Below are 24,161 nucleotides of genomic sequence, written 5' to 3'. Positions count from 1 at the left end.
GCTTTTGGCTGCCGAAGCTGGTGGAGCGTTGGAATCAAGTTCCCCCAGAGGTACTGGGCTGGGTGAGGAAAGGTGAACATTAATTTACAATATCCATGTGAATCCGTTTATGCTTGTTGGTGAATCGAGAATATCGGTAACTTGACATGTTTTACATGTGGACACTTTAGATTTTCACGAGTAAAGAACTCGAGGCTGGATAGCGTGGCTTGCAAAGTTCCTCACCGGCCAAGTAGGTCAGTCTTCCTGTAATTTAACTACCGGGCAATACCTTGTAAAAGTTGTGCTGAAGTGTACCTTTTGTCTAACTTTATTGTATCATGACTGATTGTGCATGTAACCACGTAACGTGAATGTTTAGTCTCTGCTCGGGGGTTCAGCACGTGTGTACTAAAAAGTAGTACACTTCTTAGATGAGATGCATTCACTTACATTTTTTGTTGCTATGTATAAGGTACAGGGTCGGGGGGATTCTAATGTTATTTGTATTGTCTTTCTTCAGAATTGCCACTACCGTATTAGTACTGTATTAGTTTTGTGCGGTTTTCTTTGTATTTTTTATACTGCATACGCAATTGGTTGAGACACAAGTGTGTGGACTGTAGGTTAAACGGAGATTGTAATGGCAGGACCTGATTGTAAAGTCGTTCGTTTTGTTTTAAGACCCTCTTCTGGCACTTAAACATCTAAAACAGATAAAGGAATTAAAACCCGAAAAAGTAGTTGTTGTCCTGAGTGTGTACTTTTCCACGGGCTACAACATCTGGGCTGGGAGAGCAGAGATTGATGAGAATGTTGGCGGGGAGTGTAGGGGAGGGGGAGGGAATGAAAACAGGATTGGTATAGGGTTAGTGTGATGGATGGTCTAGTGGGCTGAAGAGCCAGTATTTTTTGCTGAAGTGATCTGTCCCATTCATGCCTGATCATATTTTCCCCCAGAAAACTCTCTTCATATAGAATTATTCATTCGTGCGTGTGCCATGTTGTGTGACATGGGCCATCATGGTCTTTCCATGACCATGATTGTTCCTGGCAAATCTTTCCACAGAAGTGTTTTGGTTTTGCCTTCTTCTGGACCGGGTCATTACAAGACGGGTGACCCCAGCCATTAACAATACTCTTCGAAGATTTTCTGCCTGGCGTCAGAAGTCGCATAACTAGGACTTGTGATATGCATCAGCTACCCATACGACCATCCACCACATGCTCTTACGACTTCATGTGACCCTGATTGGGAAGGTGGGGGGTGTGAAGCAGGTGCTACATCTTGCCTAAGGATACCTGCAGGCTAGCAAAGGGAAAGAACGCCTTCCACTTCCTTTGCTAGGGATGTACCTCCACCCCTGCCACCCATGTAGAATAGTTAAGCTTGTTTAAAAGTTAAACTCCCAAGCATATTGAATAGTTTTTGTAGCGTTTCTCCAGTACCTGACTTACTAAATTATTTATTGACTTATTTTATTAAGAGATATAGTATTGAACGGGCACTTCCTTTTCCATTTCCCTAGTCTAATCACGGGACAATTATTAATAACCGATTAACCTACTAACCGGTAAGTCTTTGGACTGTGGGGGAAAACCAGAGCACCTGGAAGAAATCCACGTGGCCACAGGGAGAACGTACAAACTCCTTACAGATGGCACCAGGATTGTACCCCGAGCTCCGACGCCCTGAGCTGGAATAGCATTGGGCTAACGGCTACGCCACCGTGGTGCCTATTATCTTCTTGAAACTTTATGAGCCCATTTTCATATCTTGTATGTGTGGAAGATTGATTATACGATGATACATAGGTTGCAATAATTTGTAAAATATTATTTGCAGCTATGTGTGTACCTGCTGGTTTTCATTTGCAGAAAGTACAAGTTACCACATTCGGGATGATTGTTTTAAAGTAATACATCCCCAGCACAAACGTAAATAAATTCTAATAACAGTTGGCACCTCAGTGTATAACAAGCAGCAAACAGGTATCAAGAGGTAAAATATTGCTAGAAAATCAAATTTAAATTATTTTTATTCCTAGCAGTGAAAAGGCTTAAGACATAACTCACTTTATGGCTTCACACATATCCAAGCCCATTTTCACACAGTTTTTAGCATGGTTTGGCAGGGATATTGGTAGACCAGAGACACAATAGTAGCAGTCTCCCAGAATCTTGATCCTCATGCAGTCATTTTCCTGAATAAAATGAAAGGTCAAGATTATTTCATAACGCCAAGGCATGTTACTATTAGACAGAGTTTTACTTGTAAATGCAGGTACAACTTACCTTTGCAATTTGATCAAACTTGCCAAATAATTCATTGAGTGTGTGCACAAGCTCCCCGGGTGAACATTCACTGGCCAGGCGTGTGAACCCCACAATATCAGCATACAATATACTGCAGAAACATAAATGTTTAAAATATTTGAACTCCTATCATCATGTATGATAGTAGACAACAGCAAAATGCTCTGTACAGTGATGGAATAATCTTAAGATATTTAAGAATGCAGTTATACCTCACCTGGCAGACACAAGTTAGACATTTCAAACTACAACACACACGTGCACACAAAATGCTGGAGGAACTCAGCAAGCCAGGCAGCATCTATGGAAAAGAGTAAACAGATGATTTTTCGGGCCAAGACCCTACATTGGGGCTCCTTCATTGTTTTAACACTGCGAGAAAAGTTGCTTCTTTGTTTCCATCACACTACTTCCCTACCCATGAAGATTGAGAGGGGCACAAATTCGTCTAGCCATCAATGGAAGTCATTCAGCAAAGCAAGAGAATTCCTATAAGCCTGTTTTTCCGTGAACAGCTCTGTCAATGAACATGTAGACCACAATTTATAAGCCAATGCAGGCAAAATTCCTGACCAGGAAGTTTGCCGCACAGCCAATCAGAGCTAAGATATACACCCCATCTCACAATTGAATTTCTGAAATGACTTCCAATCAGCTATTGAAAAGTATGTTAAGGCCAAGCATTCAAAGAAACACACCTCAATGTGACACGGTCTCCTCACATGGTGACAACACATTTACAAGTAAATTGCCAAGATTGGAGAATAGCTCAACCCGACCATCACCCACATTTTCCGAATTACTTCCAACACTATTTCCCACTGGCTGAAACACTCTTTTCACATGAAACAGCCATTCATGTACCTTCAACTGCCTAGTATGTTGTAGGCACAAGAGACTACAAGTGCGGAATCTAGAGCGACAAACAATTGGCTGGAGGAAGTCAGAGGGTCAAGCAGTATCTGTGCAGGGGAAGTTAATCGTTGACACTTGAGGTTGAAACACTGCATCAAATGCAGCATTTTTCTTACTCAGGTGGCAAATATAGGTTATGGCATCTTCCTTTAAAGTACGTATAACCGGACAGCTTACTACTTTTAATTGTTCACTCTTTGGGCAAAAGTAGTTTGACCGTTACTGTAATGCAATACCATGATGGTACTTATGCTTGATATATTTCCAAGACGAGACTATTAGGCAATTAATGTTGACGTGGCATGATGATACAAGTATCAAGAGAAGAAATTTGGCACGTCCTTATCAATTCCAACCTTTAGTGAAGAATCACATTCTGTCTCGATATATAAAGGTCTGATATGGCAACTGGTCTATATGTGACGGCACTACTATTGCTTTACCTCACTCTAGCTTGATGCACTATGTAAAGATGTGATCTGTATAAATTGTATGCAAGATAAGTTTTTCACTGCACCTTGGTAAATGTGACAGTAATAAATGAAAACTAAAACCGAACTAAATATTGCGCCTTTCCAAGGTCCTCTACCAACGTGCCTCTTTGCCTCTGAAAATCACAATGAAACCTAGACAATGTGGATTGCTTTCCAATTCATGATCCACAGTCAATGGCAAAAATTATAAAATTACAAGTATCTCCGGTGTGCCAGTGCATCATTCAACAGAGTATGAATAATGAAGAATTCAAAGATTGAGACTAAGGTTCATGGTCAACAATGAAAGGGACCCCCACTCTCCTGTGTGCATTGGAGACACGGTCGTACTCAAATACTCACATTGAAGTAATGGAGAAGGAACACTAATGCCATTGTCTCCATTTCCATCAGCTGGACAGATGAACTAATGTCCCTTCCCAGCACCAACGTTCTAGTCACATTTTGAAATTCAGGCTAATCACTCCGAGATGAGTTGGCCGAATGCCACACGCCACAAAACCGACTCCTGAAACAAACACCCCGAGCTCTATTTTGGCAAGAGATTTCCGGACGAGCTGAGCAGACAGTGTGAGATTTGTCAACCAGCGAGCACGTTCTCCGGGTCTCCTGAGCCATTCTAACATAGATGCCATTAATTATCAGTCTGGGCAATCCACGCCTTCAGTGGAAATGCATCTCAGAGCCTAGAAAAGTCACAAAAACTGCACCTAGCAAGACCTTTGGTGCTTTCATATTCCAGAGATGTTTACCATTTTATGATCATTTTAAACCTTTCAGGCTGAAAACAAACTTGTAAACAGATGTGATCCAGAGATTTTATTTGTTTTCACAGCTCTCCCAAAATAGGATTTTAAGGGAATAAAACTTCAGGGGTGAGACTTTAAAACCGACGTTGAATTATTGTGACAGAAAGAACGTGAAAGGGAGATAACAACGTAAATGGAAGCTAACAATGCAGTAGCAGTAAATGGAATTAAAGGCCAAATAAAAACAATGATTTAGAGGCAACACACACAAAATGCTGGAGGCCTGCTGAGTTCCTTCAGCATTTTGTGCGTGTTGCTTGGATTTCCAGCATCTGCAGGTTTTCTCTTGATTTAGAGGGATTGTTAAATGAAGGGAACTGAAGTCCTTCATCTCATCATTCTCTTGGGGTTGAGGATGATTTAATTCTGCTCCGGTCCTGGGTTACATAACAAATTTTTACCAATATGTGACACTGTAGGTTCTTGAAAAGATGGCCGGTCTGTTTGGGATGTTGTATGCTCCTTTTCAGATGTTCAAAGCCTCACCTGGCCATTTTTCGTCATATCGCGAGCCAGGAATTCAAAACGAAGAAACTTTGAAAATATCATTGAAACATTATTTTCCATCAACCTGGAAATCTCCGAGGAATCTTGATGTTATGGATTTCAAAAATGAGATTCTGGAAAATGTGGGGCACTTAAGTGAAGGCTGGTATTGATAAAATTCATCCCATCTCCAGTGCAGCAGCGAATTGAGTCAAATGGTTGCATCATGGCCTGGTATGGGAACCCAATGCCCAGGAACAGAAAAGTCTATAAAAGTGGTGGATACAGCCCAGTGCATCATTGGCAAAGCCAATAGGCACACTTACAAGGAGCCCTGCCACAAGGAAGCAGCTGCCATCGTCAAGGACTCCCATCGTTCAGGCCAGGAGACACAGGAACCTTAGGTCCCACACCACCTGGTTATCACCCCTCAACCATCAGGCTCCTGAATCAGCTTCACTCACCTTAGCTCTGAGCTGACTCCACAATCTAGGGACTCACTTGCAAGCACGCTACAACTCATGTTCTCAGTGTTATTTATTTACTTATTACTTATTTATCGACTTCCACAGTTTGGATCGTTTTCAAATTGTTGTTGGTCAGTCTTTGGTATTTATAGTCCTTTTTTTCATAAGTTCTGTTTTTCTTTATTTTGAATGCCTGAAAAAAATCAATCCTGAGGTAGTACATGGTGACATATATGTACTTGAGTAATAAATTTACTTCGAACTTTAGAAAGAGTAGGATCTCAAAGCTGGCAACTAGCTCAGAGATTCTTGAGCAGCAATGATCCATGCTGTTCTATATGCTTCAAGAACTTGGACAACATACAATATCTCAAAGAAATAGCACCAAAACTCTCTTTAAAATCCTCCGGCAGGATATGGAACCAAAGCAAATCTAATCTAAGACCAACATCCCCACAGGCGACCTGGTCATATTCCACAGCTCCAGTGGGAAGGCCAGTTTGTTTTCAGGAGTGACCTTAAAACGATACAACTTGTAAAAGAGCAACACGTACAACTTAAAACTTGAAATAGTCGAAAAACATACATTGGGAAAGTTCTAATGCAAACGTCATAAAGGTATTCAAGACCAGCTATTTTATTAAGGCAAACATTCCACATTTTGTGCAGGAACCCGACACTTGAGGATTTAACCAGGCATCTCTAAGTGGAACTGAATAGGTCAGCCAGCCTGGACAGCAGGAAAACATTCTCCGTTTATTGTATTAAACCAGATAAGAGGATTGAAATTGCATTATAAAATAGCGATACTTTTGAAGATTATAACATACTGCCTGATGTGTAAGAAGTATACACATCAAAGGTGAAAAACATGTAATACCAACTGTATCGACAATAATTTTATAAAGCACCCCTTACAGAAACAGTGTCGAGGTATATTTTTCTTTTTTTTATGTTTTGAGAAGAAATGAGAAGTACCTCACATTTGTGTGCCTCTTCACATACAAATTGTGAAAGTTATTTGTATTTTCCAGCTGGCAGTGGCCAGACTTGGGCCCTTGTAGTCGCTGAATGATTTCGGCCTTCATCTCCATGGCAATATGTGCAGGAAGCAATGACAGTAGGAGACGTTCCTTTGAAAAGAGAAGGAAAAGAGAATTACAAATTTAAATGTTGTAATGGCAAATGTACGTGCATCTTGAATCTCTGTATTGGCATAGAAATGATGTGAGCATGTATGACAAAGAAGAAAATAATGGGTCTCAGTTGACCTTAGACATTAACAAGAATTTTAAATAATTTTTACTTATTTGTTCATTTATTTCTCCTGCATTTCTGAGGATAATATGGTCTTTTAAATTTATTCCTTTATGTCAGACAGATAACCTGGCAAAAAAACCTCAGTTCTAAATTGAAAAGTCAAATTAATTTTTTTAATGGGCAAAGGATATTAAGTGTGAAGAATAAAATTAAGTTCTTCTTTCATACCACTCTGGACTTCAAACATTTTTGCTACAAATCTAACAGAACAAAAGTCAGCAGCTGCTTTTCATCTCACTGCTAAATTGTGTCAAACATGTCCCTACAATTTGAAAGATGTGATATTAGCTTCTGTGCCTTAACATCAAAATAAGCTGATCTTCTCCTTGTGGTTATTACTGATACTTTATGTCCGGAGCTGGTTGATCTGACAGAAAAAATCAAATTCCTCCTGTGTAGGTTCTCTGCAGCCATGGTTGTAATCTCGAATAAATTTTCCTGTCAACTACTTCTTATTTTAATGTTCATTGAGCACCAAGTACATTCAGTCATCACTTTATTAGGTATCTCCTGTACATAATAAAGTAGTCACCAAGCGCATGTCCATGGTCTTATGCTGATGTAGCCCATCCACTTCAAGGTTCGATGTGTTATATGTTCAGACATGCTCTTCTGCACAACACTGTTGTAACGTGTGGTTATTTGAGTTACTGTCACCTTCCTGTCAGCTTGAACCAGTCGGGCCATTCTCCTCTGACCTCTCTCATTAACAAGGCATTTTAATCCACAGAACTGCCGCTCACTGGATGTACTTTGTTTCTTGCACCATTCTCTGTAAACTCTCTAGAGACTATGTATGAAAATCCCAGGAGATCAGCAGGTTCTGAGGTATTCAAATCACTCCATCTGGCACCAAGCATCATTCCACGGTCAAAGTCATTTACATCACATTTCTTCCCCATTTTAAAGCAACACACACAAAATGTTGGAGGAACTCAGCAGATCAAACAACATCTATGGAAATGAATAAACAGTCGATGTTTCAGGCTTCTTCTTTCAGGACTGGAAAGGAAGGGGGAAGATGCCAGAATAAAAAGGTGGGGCGGGGGAGGGAAAGCAAGATCAAAGTGTCACAGGATAGCAAAAATCACAGAAGGGGAGCAGTGAGAGAGGGTCTCGCTGAACTCCTGTCAAATGGAAGATTTAAACTTCTTCAGGGTAGGCATCCCTCAAAGAGACTTCACAGTAAGTCTGATGTTTGGTCTGAACAACAACTGAACGACTTGATCATGTCTGCGTGCTTTTACGTCTTGAGTTGCTGCTGCATGATTGGCTAACATTCAACATTAAAAGTAAATTTAATTTTCAAAGTGCATATATGTCACCATCTATAACCCTGAGATTCATTTTCCTGTGGGCATGTTGAGCAGATCTACAGACTAGCAAATGTAACAGGATTAATGAAAGATCAAGCAGAGTGTAGAAGATGAAAAAACCGTGCAATGCAAATATTCATAAATAACGATAAATAATGAGAGCATGTGATAACAAGATAAATAATCCTTAAAGTGAGATCATTGGTTGTGAGAACATCTCAAGGGTTGGGAAAGTGAGATATTTGCATTAATGAACATGTGCACAGATGTACCTAATAAAGTGGCCATTGAGTCTGTGTAAATCAAATTAGATTAATTCCACATATTGCAACCACTGTTAGAACAGTCTGGAAATTCTATGGGAGTGTTTTTTTTTGTAGTGGTTCAAACCTCCTCGCTCATGGGCAAAATACACTGTCGTGATGATGAATCATTGTTGAAGTACTAGCAGATGCTGGAAAAGGTGCCTTAAGCAGGCCAAAGGAACAGAGGCCACTGAGATAAAGGAAAGATTTGCAGAGTGGAAAATAAAGTACTAAATGCTCTCAGGCTCTTTGTTCAAAACTAGGTTGACATGAACACCGCCAGTTATTATTAAGATAGGTCTCCATGCAGACCAAACAGCAATCTTTAATGCACTTGCTTAAGGCCTGTCCAAAATCATTTAAAAACTATTTGCCAGGATGATGTCTGGAATGAAGTGAAAACAGACCGGGTATATTCTCACAGGAATGTAGGAGTCAAAGATACAAAGAGCTATATAGAATTATGAGGGCCATAGATAGAGTCATAGAGTACTGTAGCACAGAAACAGGTGCTGTGGCCCAACTAGTCCATGCCAAAGTGTTATTCTGCCTAGCCCCATTGGGCTGCTCTGGGACCATACCCCTACCATCCACGTACCTATCCAAGATTCCCATTAAAGGCAATATAACCCAATTCACCCTAAAATTCGAGAAGGAAAAGCCAAAGTCAGATGTATCAGTGTTACAGTGCAGTAAAGAGAATTACAGAGGTGTGAGAAAGAAACTGGCCAGAATTGAATGGAAAGGAACACTGGTAGGGATGATGGCAGAACAGCAATGGCTGGAATTTCTGGAAGCAATTAGGAAAGCACAGGATATACACATCCCAAAGAGGAAGAAATACGAGGGGTGATTGATAAGTTTGTGGCCTAAGGTAGAAGGAGATGAGTTATTAACTTCAAACTTTCTGCATTATCACTCAAAGAGTTGAGCTGCACGTACATGCAACGAGAGCGTCTTGCACCTCCAGGTGGTCCACAGCAGGGGTGCTTGATAAGTTCGTGGCCTGAGGTAGAAGGAGATAAATTATACAGCTCTTGTTATATGCAATGCAGTTCAACTCTTTGAGTGATTACGCAGCAAGTCTGAAGTTAATAACTCATCTCCTTCTACCTTAGGCCACAAACTTATCAATCACCCTTGCTGTGGACCACTTCTGGAGGTCCAAGTCGCCAACTTCTACAAAGAAAGGACCTGTATGCTCCACGACCGCTGGACAAAGTGTGTAAATGTAGGAAAAATAAATGTGCCAGGTTTTCTAAAATTGACTCCTTCTACCTTAGGCCATGAACTTATCAATCACCCCACGTATACTAAAGGAAAGATGACACAACCTTAACCTGTGACCTCTAGTTGTAAACCCATCCAACTTCAGTGGAAAAAGTCTGCTTGCATTTACCCTATCTATACCCTTCATAGTTTTGTATACCTCTATCAAATCTCCTCTCAGTCTTCCACGTTTCAAGGAATAAAGTCCACATAGATTCAACGTTTCCCTATGACTCAGGTCCTCAAATCCCAGCACATCCCTGTAAATATTTTCAGCACTCTTTCATTCATATTAATATCAGATACGACAAATAGACTTTTTCACAGGGCAGGGAAGTCTAGTGCTAGAGATCACATATTTAAGATGAGAGGGAGTTCTCAGAAATTCTACTGTATTTCTTTATTTTCCTGTAAATGCCTGCAAGAAGTGAATCTCAGAGTAGAATATGGTGACATATTGACTTTGAAATTTGAACTTTGACCCATAGTGACAAATGGGATGAACCCAGATAAACATCACAGTCGGCTGGAAAGTGATTGGTTCTGCACTGCACATTTCTAGGAGTTTATGATGGATTAACTCAAATCTTAAAGACAAAAGTGCAGGAATATATTTAAATTGTTGGCTGTTATTGTTGACCACAACTCCCCACTGTCAAACTGTGCAAATACAAAAATAAAACAAGTAATAATAATAAATAAATAGCAAGTAAATAATACTGAGAACATGAGTGGTAGAATCCTTGGAAGTGAGTCCATAGGTTGTGGAGTCAGTTCAAACCTGAGGTGAGGGAAGTTATCCACATTGGAGCTTAATGGTTGAATGATAATAACTGTTCCTAAACCTGGTGGTGCAGGACCTGAGGCTCCTGGATCTCCCTCCTGATGGCCACAACAATAAGAGAGCATGGCCTGTATGGTGGGGGTCCTTAATGATGGATGCTTCCTTCCTGTGACAGCACTCCTTCTAGATGTGCTCAGAGGTGGGGACTGTATGTGCAGAATACAAGGAACTTCAATAACTTCATGTGAGACAGAGTATACTCATGTTCAAATGGAAGATGCATGTCCAACCTCAGATCAGCTTAATTAATATAAACTCCTCATTCTACAGAGATTAGCTTTAAGGAGACTAGCTTTATTTGTCACGTGCACTTCAAAGTACACACTCAGTGGCCGCGTTATTAGGTATGCCTGTACAACAGCTCATTAATGCAAATATCTAATCAGCCAATCATGTGGCAGCAACTCAATGCAGAAGAGCATGCAGGCATGGTCAAGAGGTTCGGTTGTTGTTCAGACTAAACATCAGAATGGGGAAGAAATGTGATCTAAATGATTTTGATTGTGTAATGTTTATTGGCAGCAGACAGGGTGGTTTGATATCTCAGAAACGGATTTTCATGCACAATAGTTTCCGGAGTTTACAGAGAATGATGGGAGAAAAAAAAAGGTTGAGTGAGTGGAAGTTCTGTTGGTGAAAATGCCATGTTAATCAGAGAGGTTGGAGGAGAATGGCCAGACTTGTTCAAGCTGACAGGAATGCAAATAACCACTCATTACAACAGTTGTGTGCAGAAGAGCATCACCGAATGCACAATATATTGAACCTTGAAGTGGATGGGCTACAGCAGCAGAAAATCACAAACATACACTCAGGGTCCATTTTATTAGGTACAGGAGAAACCTAATAAAGTGGCCACTGAGCATATGTTACTGGGCCCATGGCCACAAGTAGGACTGAAGAACTTAACGATGGAGAATACCAATATCTTCATCTTCATTCATTTTCTTCATCGTGCAGTCTCTTCTGTCCATTGAAGTTAAAAATTTCCAGCTCATATAAGCCAGCAGAAGAGTTCACACAAACCCCATTTCTAAGACGGTATTCAGCTGACTTTGCAGGTCACGGCACATGCCAGCTGCTTTTTGCCTGCATAGGTTACCGCATCACACCTCATTAAGAAGTGTCCTTGGAGCACTGGGCATTTCTCTGAGAACTCCTGCAAATACTCCAAGTAGAAAAATTTCATGGTTAATCCATTGCTTTCACTATTTTAAACTTAATTGGCTTAATTTTACACTAATTTGCCTTTTATCATCGAATTGTTGCTTTATTTTACACACCACGAGGTTTCAATTTCACTGTAAATCTCCAGGCGTACCGCCAAAACATCAAAATCTCCTAGTATTGATTCTCTTTGGAAGCTACCAGAGAAGAATGGTTCACACCAGAGGCACTTACTTGGAAATTACAAGCCTGCTGTGTCTGAATTTCTCTCTGCTAATTTAAATGGATGGGAAATCATGCTTGCAGACCCATCCATTCCTGAAACACATTGCCTGCAAGCAATCTTCCTCACATGATGCAACTAGCCTGCTAACCAAGCTAATAGTCTTAAATTTTGCTTTCAAGGCACTAAAAAAAATCCCCAAAACACGACATAATCTAAGGCCAAGTGTTAACTGTTACAATTTACTTGTGTTGAATCTGTTCAAATCTTTTGTGTAAAGCAGGTACATGTAATTTAGTAATAATTTATAACTGACAAGACTGCAATTATCAGTAATACTTTCTATTTCATAAGTATACTGTGATATTAATCACTTTTCAATCTTTTTAGCATTGCTCCTAGAATTATAAATCTGCCAAGCAATTCAGCATATGTTTCCTACTTCATGCTTTAGCAAAGTGAAAAATACCAAAATTTTGACTATCACTTTGATTAACACACGCAAAATACTGGTGGAACGCAGCAGGCCAGGCAGCATCTATAGGGAGAAGTACAGTCGACGTTTCGGGCCGAGACCCTTCGTCAGGACTAACTGAAAGAAAAGAAAGTAAGAGATTTGAAAGTGGGCGGGGGAGGGGGAGATCCGAAATGAAAGGAGAAGACCGGAGGGGGTGAAGCTAAGAGCTGGAAAGGTGATTGGCAAAAGGGAGACAGAGCTGGAGAAGGGAAAGGGTCATTGGATGGGAGGCCTCGGGAGAAAGAAGGGGGGAGGGGAGCACCAGAGGGAGATGGAGAGCAGGCAAGGAGTGATTGTGAGAGGGACAGAGAGAGAAAAAAGAAGAAAAAAAGGGGGGAAAATAATAAACAAACAAACAAACAAATAAATAAATAAGGAATGGAGTAAGAGGGGGAGGGGGGCATTAACGGAAGTTAGAGGAATCAATGTTCATGCCATCAGATTGGAGGCTACCTAGACGAAATATGAGGTGCTGTTCCTCCAACCTAAGTGTGGCTTCATCTTGACAGTAGAGGAGGTCATGCCATCAGGTCGGAGGCTACCTAGACGGAATATATCCCCATCTATCACTTTAATTATTAGTTCTCCTTCCAAGTGCTTTGCTTGAATTTCTTCTCCTTTTTGTCAGCTCTAGTTAAAAGTCACTACACAGTGCAGAACTTTTAAAAAAACAACAGAATGGCCATTTCTTCAAAGTTCAAAGCAAATTTATCATCCAAGTGCGTATATGTTACCACATACTACCTTGAAATTTATTTTCTTGCAGGCATTCGGAGTGGAACAAAGAAATACAATGACTGCCAAACAACCAATGTGCAAAAGACAAACTACAAATACGAAAAGAATACTGAGAACATGAGTTGTAGTTTATAGTATTAAGTTGACATTTTATTATTTTCTAATTGTTTAATATCTTCAGGAGAACAACTTAATTATTTTCTAAATTTCAATATTACATTATTTTCTGGTGAAAGATGTAAATTATGTTACTTTCATTATGCAAATATTGTCCTCAGAACAAAACCATATTAAAAAACAGAAGTTTAAAATACTGTTTCAAAAGAGGTACAGTTGATCACCAAGTAAAACTGCTAGTAAGACCACCTGGAGTAAAGTCCATTTATTTGACCACCAGTTTTCCTGTTTTTTTGAGCAATAAGGACACATGTGATGTAGTTATCCTCGATGTTACTAGTATAACTGAAAAACTATTTTGTTTCAGGTTCAATTCCTTAGGGTGTATTTACACAGAAACACGTGGATTTGGACAGTTTTTACAGTACCTACCAAGAAAGGTCTCTTTCATGTTATTTGTCTGGCAGAGTGCTGCATGCAATCAGGACAAGGAGTCTGAGATTGATTCAAGTAAGAGCAAGCAATTACTTTCAGTTGCTCCTTCACAGACAATTCATCCAGATGATATTGATGGTAGAATCATCACCTATCTATCTGGATATGTGTTACAATGGGATTGTTGCTTTAGAACCCAAATCCAGTCCCAACAAATTTCTACCCTTGTTCCCCGGTACCTTGATACAGAATTGCAGGTTGTACTGATAAAAATATTATAATTTAAAATTTCTAATTCATTTGGCATATGTATCCAATTCAACCCCTGTGGTTGCAATATGCACAGTTTTTTGCTGAGACTGGACCCAAAGCAGGTGAAGTTACATCTATCCAGGTGGTTATGGCCATTGTGATTGGGAAATTTTCGGAAGAGGAATGCCTGGATAGCTGTTGTGCATTACACAATTTAAAGTATAGCGCAGATATTAAGATTTAATTACTCTATCAAGCTGATTAATCATGGGACATTAAGATGACTTTTAGAACATGGAATCCATGTTGATGTCAGTACAGGCCCTTCAGCCCAAAGTGTTATGCCGACCTTTTAATCCAACCCTTCCCTCCTATGTAGCCCTCCATTTTTCTATCATCCATTTGCCCATCTAAGAGTTTCTTAAATGTCTCTAATGTATCCGCCTCTCCCACCACCCCTGGCAGGCCATTTAATGCACCCACCACTCTTTGTGTAAAATAACTTATCCTCCTCCCTAACTATACTTTCTTCCAATCACCTGAAAATTATTTCCCCTTGAATTAGCCATTCCCACCTTGGGTGAAAATTTCAGGCTACCCACTCAATTTGTCTCTCATCATCTTGTACACCTCTGTCAAGTTACCTCTCATCCCCATTCGCTCCAAAGAGAAAAGCCCCAGCTTGCTCAACATTTCCTCATAAAACACGCTCTTTAATCCAGGTATCATCCTGCTAAATCTCTTCTGCACTCTCCCTAGAGCTTCCACATCCTTCCTATGATGAAGTGACCAGAATTGAACACAATATCGCAAGCGTGGCGTAACCAGGGTTTTATAGAGCTGCAACATTTCTGAAATCAATTTCAGTATTCAAATTTAGCTTCATTGGGACAGCACAGTAGCATAAAACTAATTCAGCAGCAGCGATACAGGTTCAATTCCTCTGCTGTAAGGAATTTGTAGTACTTTCTCCCCATGACTGTGTGGGTTTCCTCCGGGTGCTCCAGCTTCCCCCCACGTTCCAAAGACATACGAGTCAATAGGAAATTGGTCAACTGGTGTAATAGGCCTGTTACCATGCTGTATCTCTAATCAAACAAATAAATCAACTAAATAAATAAATTCATTGAAAAAAGCTTATGATTGCGTTTCCATTTCTCTTTGAAGTACCATCAGTAAAACTCCTCAACCAACATCCTCATTTAGGGAAGCAAAACATACACAGAATTGTATTAGGCAAATAAATGCTTGTAGAAGCAGCTGAAATGTTGGAATGTATTTTATCCTGGAGCAATCCAGGCAGTGTTTGCTTCTCACTGCTCAGTCAATGGTGTTGCTCGCCAAGAAAGACTGTGCTCACTCTACTGTGAAATGAACAATTGTCAATAAGAAACAAACAAAGCTGTTAGAGCTAGTATATTTTAAATCATACTAAAACGCTTTGATGCAGGGATGCGTTAACATTTCCTGGGAACTTTGAGAAGGAAATAGGGGCTCTATTCATCTACACAAAAAGTTGCTGTTACCATATTGAATTGGATCTATGCTAGGCATCCCCAGTGATTGCTTGAAATAAACATTGGCATCAAATATAAAAACAGCAATGCTGTGTTGGAATTAAACTTCCTGGAAACTAGTGCCAAGAGTTTTGCATTTTGCTCAATTTTAATCGAGCCTAGAAAAACATGACACCTATACTCAAGCTGTTGTGGCTTTAGTAGGGCTAAAAGAAAATCTACTGAACTACCTCTCTTGAAAGCTTTGGTCTACTGGGGACTTTTGGGCATTGTCTGTCAGCTGATCGTTGTGTTTTAAAAAGATTTTTTCTTAATTTGGAGAAAGCAAAATTACAAAAAGAATTGTAAGAAAATGGTACTCTTTGGCAGGGAGAAATTATCTAGCTTAAGATAATTCACAAATAAAGATTTACTTGCTTAAGAATGAGTAACTTTCTATATTTTGGAAAAGGTTGAATAGGTTATGACTTTAATCCCTGGAGTGTAGGAGAATGAGGGGAGATTTGATAGTGGTATACAGCATATGAGGGGTAAAGGGAGGAAAAATTCAAGTGGGCTTTATCCACTGAGGTCACGTGAAACTACAACTAGAGGTCATAGGCTAAGGCTGAAATGTGAAATTTTCAAGTGGAATTTGAGGGGGAATTTCTTCATTCAGAGGGTGGTGAGAGTGTGGAACGAGCTGCCAGGGGAATGGTGGATGCAGGTTCAATTTCAACATTTAAGAGAAAATTGGATAAGTATATGGATGGGAGGAATATGGAAGGCTACGGTTGGGTGCTGGCAGATGGGAGTAAGCAGAATAAAAGTTTGGCATCAATTGTTTCTGTGCTGTAGTGCTTCAAGATTCTATGACACTATAATGCTGGATGACACCGATCTTGGCTGCAAGTTTTAATTCTGTACTGGAGGTGCATTTCCTGATATTTTACCATCTTGTGCCACCAGACTAGATATGGTTTGATTTGAAGGAACAAGCTTGCTACCTCATTTTAGTTGAAGGAATATTATTTCTACTGATCCAAACTAGAATCATAAAATCAACAGTGCAGAAGGAAATCCTGTTCCTGTGCCAGCTCTGTGAAAAAGATCCATTTATCCTATGCCCTTTATACATTGCCTTGAAAATTAGTTGTGATCAAATTGACAACCACAGCTTGCCAGAATAATGGTGATCATGCCCCCAGACCAACTTAAACCAGTCCTCAGACATGTACATTTTGGCATGCTTCCAGATTTTATCAGTAACTGTTCAATTTATACTTCAGTGCTGAAATTTTTGAATTATTATGTTATAGACTATGATGAAAATGAAATAAGTTAGAAATGAATATAAATATTAATAGAAAGCAGAATGCTTTTTGCTTTCAGGCCATTTAATAATTTTTTTCATTAAAACCTTTGTATTCTTCTTTTAGGCTCTGCAGCTAATTAGGTACCAGCTTTTAAAATGAGATTGCTGCTTGGTAATGTATTAGAATATTCAGCCTCAAGAAGGAACACATATATTTTTCAGCATTTGGCCCAAATGAATCAATGGTGCATTGGACTATTGGAGTTACCCACCACATTAACCAGGTCAACTGTGCTCGATGCCACTGAATGAATTGTCTACAATCAGCATGAATTTCAAAAGGAGAAAAGGCTAAATTTGATCAGAATCAAAATCAGCCGTGACAGTTGTTGCTTGCTGGCAGTAGTGCAGTACAAACAGATTACTGAAAGTTACAATTAAAAAGGTAAATTAGTGAGGAATAGTGAGGTAGTGTTCATGGACCATTCAGAAATCTGATGGCAGAGAGAAAGGAGTTCTTTCAAAAATGTTGAATGTGGGTCTTCAGGCGCCTGTATCTCCTTCCCTAATTTAGTAATGAAAAGAATCACAGAATTGGGCATGGGAATCCTGAGCACAATTAAGTGAATTTTAGACAATGTTGCAATCTTCTTCTGCCTGTCGATATCAACAGTTGCAGCATCCAGCCAGTTAACACGCTGGCTGTATTAGTGGCTTAAAACTTATCAAGTATTAAGCCTTAAAACAAAGGCTTAGTACTTATCAAACTTCAGTTAAAATATGCCAAATGGATTGGCCTTCTCAGCCGTCTGTGACATTGAATTCCACAGATTCACTACCCTTGGCTAAAGAAATTCCTCCTCATCTTTGTTCCAAACGGACATCCTTCTATTCTAAGGTTGTACCCTCTGATCCTAGTCTCCCCTTTATAGGAAACATCCTCTCCAAGTCCACTCTATCTAGGTCTTTCAAAAGTCGTTAGGTTTCAATGAGATCCACTCCCCTCATTCTTCTAAACTCCAGTGAGTACAGGACTAGACCATCAAACACTTCTCATACATTAACCCTTTCATTTCTGTGATCTTTCTTGTAAACCTCATCTGGACCCTCTCCAATGCCAATACCTCCTTTCTTAGATAAAACTGCTCACATAACTCCGTGTGGTCTAACCAGACATTATAAAGCCTCAGGCATTGCATTCATATTCTAATCCTCTCAAAATGAATGCTAACATTCCATTTGGCTTCCTTAACACCAACTCAGTCTGTAAGGTAACCTTTCGGGAATTCTGCACAAGGATTTTTGCACTTCTTATTTTTGAGTTTTTTTCCCGTTTAGAAAACACCTTTACTCCTTCTACCAAGTGCATGACCGTACATTCCTCTGCACTATATTCTTTTCCCATTCTCCTAATCTGTTTAAGTCCTTCTGCAGACCCCCCTGCTTCCTCAACACTACCTGTCCTATCACTTATCTTTATACCTTCCACAAACTTGGCTGCTATGCCATCAATTCTGTCATCAAAATGATTGATCTGTAGCGTGAAAAGAAGTGACCACAACACCGACCCCTGCGGAACACCACCAGTCTTTGGCAGCCAACCAAATAAGCCCCCTTTATTCCCACTCTTTGCCTCCTGCCAGTTAACCAGTCTTCTAGCCATGCTAGCGTTTTTCCTGTAATACCTTGGGCTCTTGTCTTGTTTAGCAGCCTCATGTGCAGCACTTTGTCAAAGGCCTTTTGATAATCCAAGGAAACAACAAACACTGACTCTCCTGGATAGGGCTTGATTTGAAATCCATCATGCCTGTTATTTACTAAAAGAATTCCAACTGTTTTATCAGGCAAGATTTCTCCTGAAGGAAATCATGCCGACTTCAGCCTATTTTTTCATGTGCCTCCTTGATAATATACTTCAATGTCTTCCCAAGCACTAACTGGCCTATCATCTCTTGTCTTTTGCCTCCCTCCCTTCAAGTGACAGAAAGAATGAGGAGGATGGTGGGTGGGTTGGGGAAGGTGGAGATTTGACAGGTGAAAGAGTTAAAGGGCTGAAGAAGGGAGACTCTGACTGGAGAGGACAGCAGGCTGTGGGTGAAAGGGATGGAGGAGGGGCAGCAGAGCAGGGTGATGGGCAGGTGAGGAGAAGAAAAGGCATGAGAGAGGATCCAGAAGAGGGAGGGGGAGACATTACCAAAGGTTTGGGAAATTGATATCAGGTTGGAGCCCACTCAAGTGGAATATGAGGGAAAATGAGGCTTCATTTTTGGAGCTCTCCACTGCAGGATTAGGTGAAGGAGAAATATCCTTTATCCATTAGAGGGATATAGAATGCCTTCCAGGCCAATGTCTGAAAAAATGGAATCAGTTAGCTCCGAAAATAAAGGCCAGCAGTTAAACCTGAAGCACTAGTTGGCATGCTACAGGAGGTTAACCTGTGATAGATATTCACTTTCTAGGGCCCGAGAGAATAACTCAATACCATCACTCACTGACTCCAGGAGGTGGCTAGAGGGCCTTTTGCAAGTTCTATGCACCTCCTGGAGGTTCAATATTCTCTCTTCTACGAAAAATTTAAATAAAAATCCAGACATTGCAGTAATGGCATTTTCTGGACATATAGATGTCAGTGGTGAATGTAAGGGAAAAGCATTTCATAAAAACAATATTGAATATGGTGAGGCAGAAGTGAATGAAAAGGAACAATTTGATCTCCTGGGTACTGTAGGCAGTTTATCCTCCTCCTTCCTCCCCAAACTATTTGCAGTCCCATTTTGAGGGAACGGAAGAGCCCCAGTGGCCACACAACCCCAACCAGGAAAAACACAGAATTTCCTGAACATTTGGTGTGTCTCCATCAATTTTCTATTTCTCACATATTATCTAGCAATTTGGGAATGTATTGAACGTTGCGTGGGCAATAAAATTTTAAACAGTAGAGCTAAAGTTGTGTGGTGTGTGTTGCCGTTCAGCACCATTAAATAATTGGTCATAAAGCAGGAAAATAACTTCTCATGGCTTTGTCAGTGCACCTTTTGGTGAAGTGGATTCTCAACCTCAACTTCTAACCCAGCCTTCTTCCCTAATGTACCTAATATGAAATGGACTCCCCCCACCAAAACTATTTTCTTTCCTCAACCTTTTAACTACTTCGCAATCCTTTCATCTCTTCATTCAAAGATGATGTTCATTGCTTACTGAGGATCCTCTTGTTCTCTTGCCATAGCATTATCAGCTCCCACTTTCAATAAATTGCAAGGGAACAGCTTTCATTTATAATGTGCATGAGCCAGCCCAACTAATGGGCACATTTGTGAGATGTCCTGTACCAGCAAAATCTGTCTATTTGATATGAATAGGACAAGTTGAAGATGTCAACTTTCTATTTATTATCGTTCACTTAGTGCCAACATTTATTACTCAAATAAACAGGATTCCTTTATAAGAGTTATGGGAAAACAGTGCACTGATAAAAAAATTGAAACTATAATATTGCTTCTGCTATAATTTATTGTTTTGCAGCCATAAATTTTTCATAAAACACTGCTATGTACAATTGAATTTAGGCACTGTACACCCATTAATCACCCTGCAGTTTTTCATGCTTCCACTTTGATCTGTTGAAATCCAAACTGGTCTGAGGAACTTGACAGTAATAAGTTGAATATGACAGGTTGTTTCATTAAACTCAACACAAAATTCACTCAGAGAAAGTATGCTTTCATATTTACTACCCGTTATGCCACTGGCGTTTAGGGCCACAATGAAAGGTCCTCCATCACTGGTGGTGTTAGAGCTCCCTTCATTGTGTCAGTAGCTTTCACTACTGTCAGTCATGCAAGTCCTGGATGGAGACACAGGAATGTCTTCTCACTCATATGTGAAAGGATTCTTAATTACCGTTTCTGTAACAACAGATAGGGTTGTTAGCCCTGAGCTGAACCTCCGAACCTGGAGGACTGGTGGACCACACTCAGTCTGGCCTCTACCTTTTGACCTGTTTGGCGAAGGTGGCCCTACCAACAGCCAAAGCATAAAGCCCAGACCCCAGCCAACATAGCTCTCTGGGTCCTTGAGACAGACAAGCCTCCAAACCATGACAAAGTTGTGGTCCTCTTGGAGGGAGAAAGTATGCTGTCCTGTTTAAATTCTCCCAGTTTGGGTTAGAACAACAAGTTTGCTACTGAAACTTCTTTGTTCAATCTGAATGATGTTCACACACTATTCATTTGATCAGGTAGCTTCTCAAAGATGCCTTCAAAATTGTGACCCTTATTAAATCCAATAAAATTGAAGATCAAAGAAATATTACAGTTTGCATCCTTTAAGGATACCAGATAAAGAGCATCAATTGTGGTGAAATTCAAAAGAAACAATACCTCTTAAGGCAAGGTGAACTTTCCTCAACTTGGCTACGGTGACCATCAAGTACCTGTCTAAACTAATCCCTTTGACCAGCATTTGGTCACAAACATGAGAAGATCTGCAGATGTTGGAAATCCAAACCAACACATACACTCAACACTGGAAGAATTCAGCAGGCAGCATCTATGGAGAAGAGTAAACAGTCGACGTTGCAGGCCAAGACCCTTCATCAGGACTGGAAGGGTCTTCTTACTCTGGCTTCTCCTCTTTCTTCCCAGTCCTGACGAAGGTTCTCAGTCTGAAATGTTGATAGTTTACTCTTTTCCTTAGATGCTGCCTATCCTGCTGAGTTCCTCCAGCATCTTGAGTGTGTTGAGCAGTGTTTGCTATATAGTTTATTATCCCTGGGGGATTGAGGTTCTCATCCAGATAGTTCCAAAATGTTGGGAGACTAAAGATTAGCATTATTTGCCACATGTACATTGAAACATACAGTGAAATAACCTCATTACACACCCATCCGAATACTGTCTCTTGTCTTAGATTCTTCCTTAACGGCCAGCAGACTACCACAACTATTAAAGCATTCCTTACTCGATTCCCACTACTCTGATTGCAAGTTACTCTCTGCTATTTCCTTCATCCATGTTCTCCACTCTCATTTTCCATGTACCCTTAACACCACTCTACCACTCTACTCAGATTGGCAGATCTTCTAAACTGGAAACAAGAGACGAGCCTTGATTTATTCACATGATTTTGCCATTTGAAGAATGCGTAGAAGATGTTGTGTCCAAGTGCTGACAGGAATGGAAAGACAAGAAGCGAGTCCCTGCAAGGATTTAAGCCATTTGACTCCAAGTGTCACCCTTGCAGATGAAGCATGTAAGATTGCTTTTGCTTTCCAAAGCAAGCCATCTGTCTCAGTTGACTCATAACACTAAATGCCAATTCTTGCTGCTTTCCATATGAGACAGCTAGTTGGACAATAACCTCGGAAATCTAGATTTTGCTCTTCTACCATTACAATGCAAATAGATAATTTCATGGCATGCCACTTAACTATTCATAAGATAAATAAGAATTGAAGTAAGGATTGTAGAAGTGGACCACTCCCCATTCTTTCTTTTTCTGTTCCCCATTCTGATTACCCTCCCATCCTTTCTCATCTCCTCCCCTGTCCACATGAGCTACCCATCACCTCCCTCTGCTTCCCCACCTCCTTCCTCTTAATCTATGGTCCAGTGCCTTTCCTGTCAAATTCCTTCTTCTTCAGTCCTTTAGCTATTCCACCCATCACCTCCCAGCTTCATACATCATCACCCTTCCCCCCTCACCTATCATCTGCCAGCTTATACACTTCTACTTCCTCTCACTTTCTCATTCTGGCTTCAGCTCCCTTACTCCTTGGGCAAAGAGGAGAGAGATCTCCTTTTTCAATTCCCCTCCATAGATGATGCCTGACCTTCTGAGTGCCTCCATCGTTTTGTGTGTGCTGCTGGAAACAAGACTGCATTTAACATGAGGTAGCAGCTTTTTAGTGAACAACTTCAGTGTTTTAATTATAATGGTTGATAAACAATTAAAATCTTGATTCCTTTTTATAGCTTTCCTCTTTTACTAAAGTTCCCTTTGACAGTACTAAAGGACCAATTTACAAAAGTACTTCAGCAGCAGGCTACGCTGTTCATGGTCAACGGTTTATTTAATGTTGTATTGATATAGAAAACTGAAGTTGTTCCTTTACAATAATTTGGAATACACTGGTATCTACCTTTTGTACACTGCTTCTGAAATTTATTCCATTAAAATTGGTGGGAGTGAATTTTATGAACAAGGTACATTGTACAGACAATTACGTTTGAATACAATGAATGCAAAAGTACAAACATTAAAACTTCTGACAAAAAAAGACGTCTTCTGCAATTTTATATCAACCCATGCCTTCTGATAAGTGGGGACTGACCACCTAACTATATATCTCATTCAAGATCACTACCAAAATGAAATAGACTGAAGCATATAATTAAAGACAGGGCTTGATTGAACTGATCTCTGATCGTTACATGTGGCAGCCCCGCATCTTCACTCAATTGACTGATTGGGCTGATTACTGGTATCATGGTGACCCTCTCACAAGGTAACCTACAGACTGGCTGAGGGCTTACACTGTCTGATCAGCTGAATCATTTAGCAACAGTTTGCAATTTTCATTTGAAAACTACTAAAAAAAATGAAACACTTCTTTTAAAAAAAGCATGAAACTGTTATACGAGGGGTGATTGATAAGTTTGTGGCCTAGGTTAGAAGGAGATGAGTTATTAACTTCAAACTTTCTGCATAATCATTCAAAGAGTTGAACTGTACGTGCATGTAACGAGAGCTGTATAACTCATCTCCTACCTTAAGGCCATGAACTTATCAATCACCCATCTGTGGACACTCTCTGGAGGTCCAAGATCCGTATGCTTCACGACCGCTGGAGTAAGTGTGTAAATGTAGGAGGGGACTATGTTGAAAAATAAATGTGCTAGGTTTTCTAAAATTGACTCCTTCTACCTTGGGCCATGAACTTATTTAAGTCCCACACTAGCAGGTTCAAGAACAGTTATTACCCTACTCCTGAACCAGTGTGGATAATTCACTTCTGTGAACTGATTCTATGATCTACCCTACTGGTCATATTCTCAGTATTATTTTTTTATTTGCACAATTTGTCTTCTTTTGCATATTGGTTGTTTATAAGTCATTGTTTATGTATAGTCTTACGAATTCTATTGTGCCTCTTTTTTTTTTGTAAATGCCTTCAAGAAAATGAATCTCAAGGTAGTATGTTGGCAATACTTACTCAGTGGCCACTTTGCTAGCTACAGGAGGGGAACCCAGTTGATCTCCTGCTGCTGAGCTCAGAAACTTCAGGGTTTGGCATGTTGTGCATTCAGTGATGTTCTTCTGCACACCACCGTTGAAAGAAGTGGGTTTTATTCTGAGTTAATGTCACCTTCCTATCAACTTG

General features: G+C 40.1%; 1 protein-coding gene across 9 annotated transcripts in view; it reads right to left on the bottom strand.

Moving 5' to 3' along the window:
* The window catches only part of LOC140713820 (adenylate cyclase type 2-like), a 500,552-nt gene that overhangs the window by 142,912 nt on the left and 333,479 nt on the right, over positions 1-24,161 (bottom strand). For all 9 annotated transcript variants that reach the window (XM_073024378.1, XM_073024374.1, XM_073024382.1 and 6 more), the window contains 3 exons: positions 6,445-6,599; positions 2,275-2,386; positions 2,056-2,183 (listed from right to left, as the gene is read on the bottom strand). In XM_073024378.1, coding sequence (XP_072880479.1) covers positions 2,056-2,183; positions 2,275-2,386; positions 6,445-6,599 — 395 coding nt within the window. The remainder of the gene's footprint in view (positions 1-2,055; positions 2,184-2,274; positions 2,387-6,444; positions 6,600-24,161) is intronic.

This window comes from Hemitrygon akajei, chromosome 20 (genome assembly GCF_048418815.1).
Source record: "Hemitrygon akajei chromosome 20, sHemAka1.3, whole genome shotgun sequence".
Classification (NCBI taxonomy): Eukaryota; Metazoa; Chordata; class Chondrichthyes; order Myliobatiformes; family Dasyatidae; genus Hemitrygon; species Hemitrygon akajei.
This window is presented reverse-complemented; position numbering and strand designations above follow the sequence as displayed.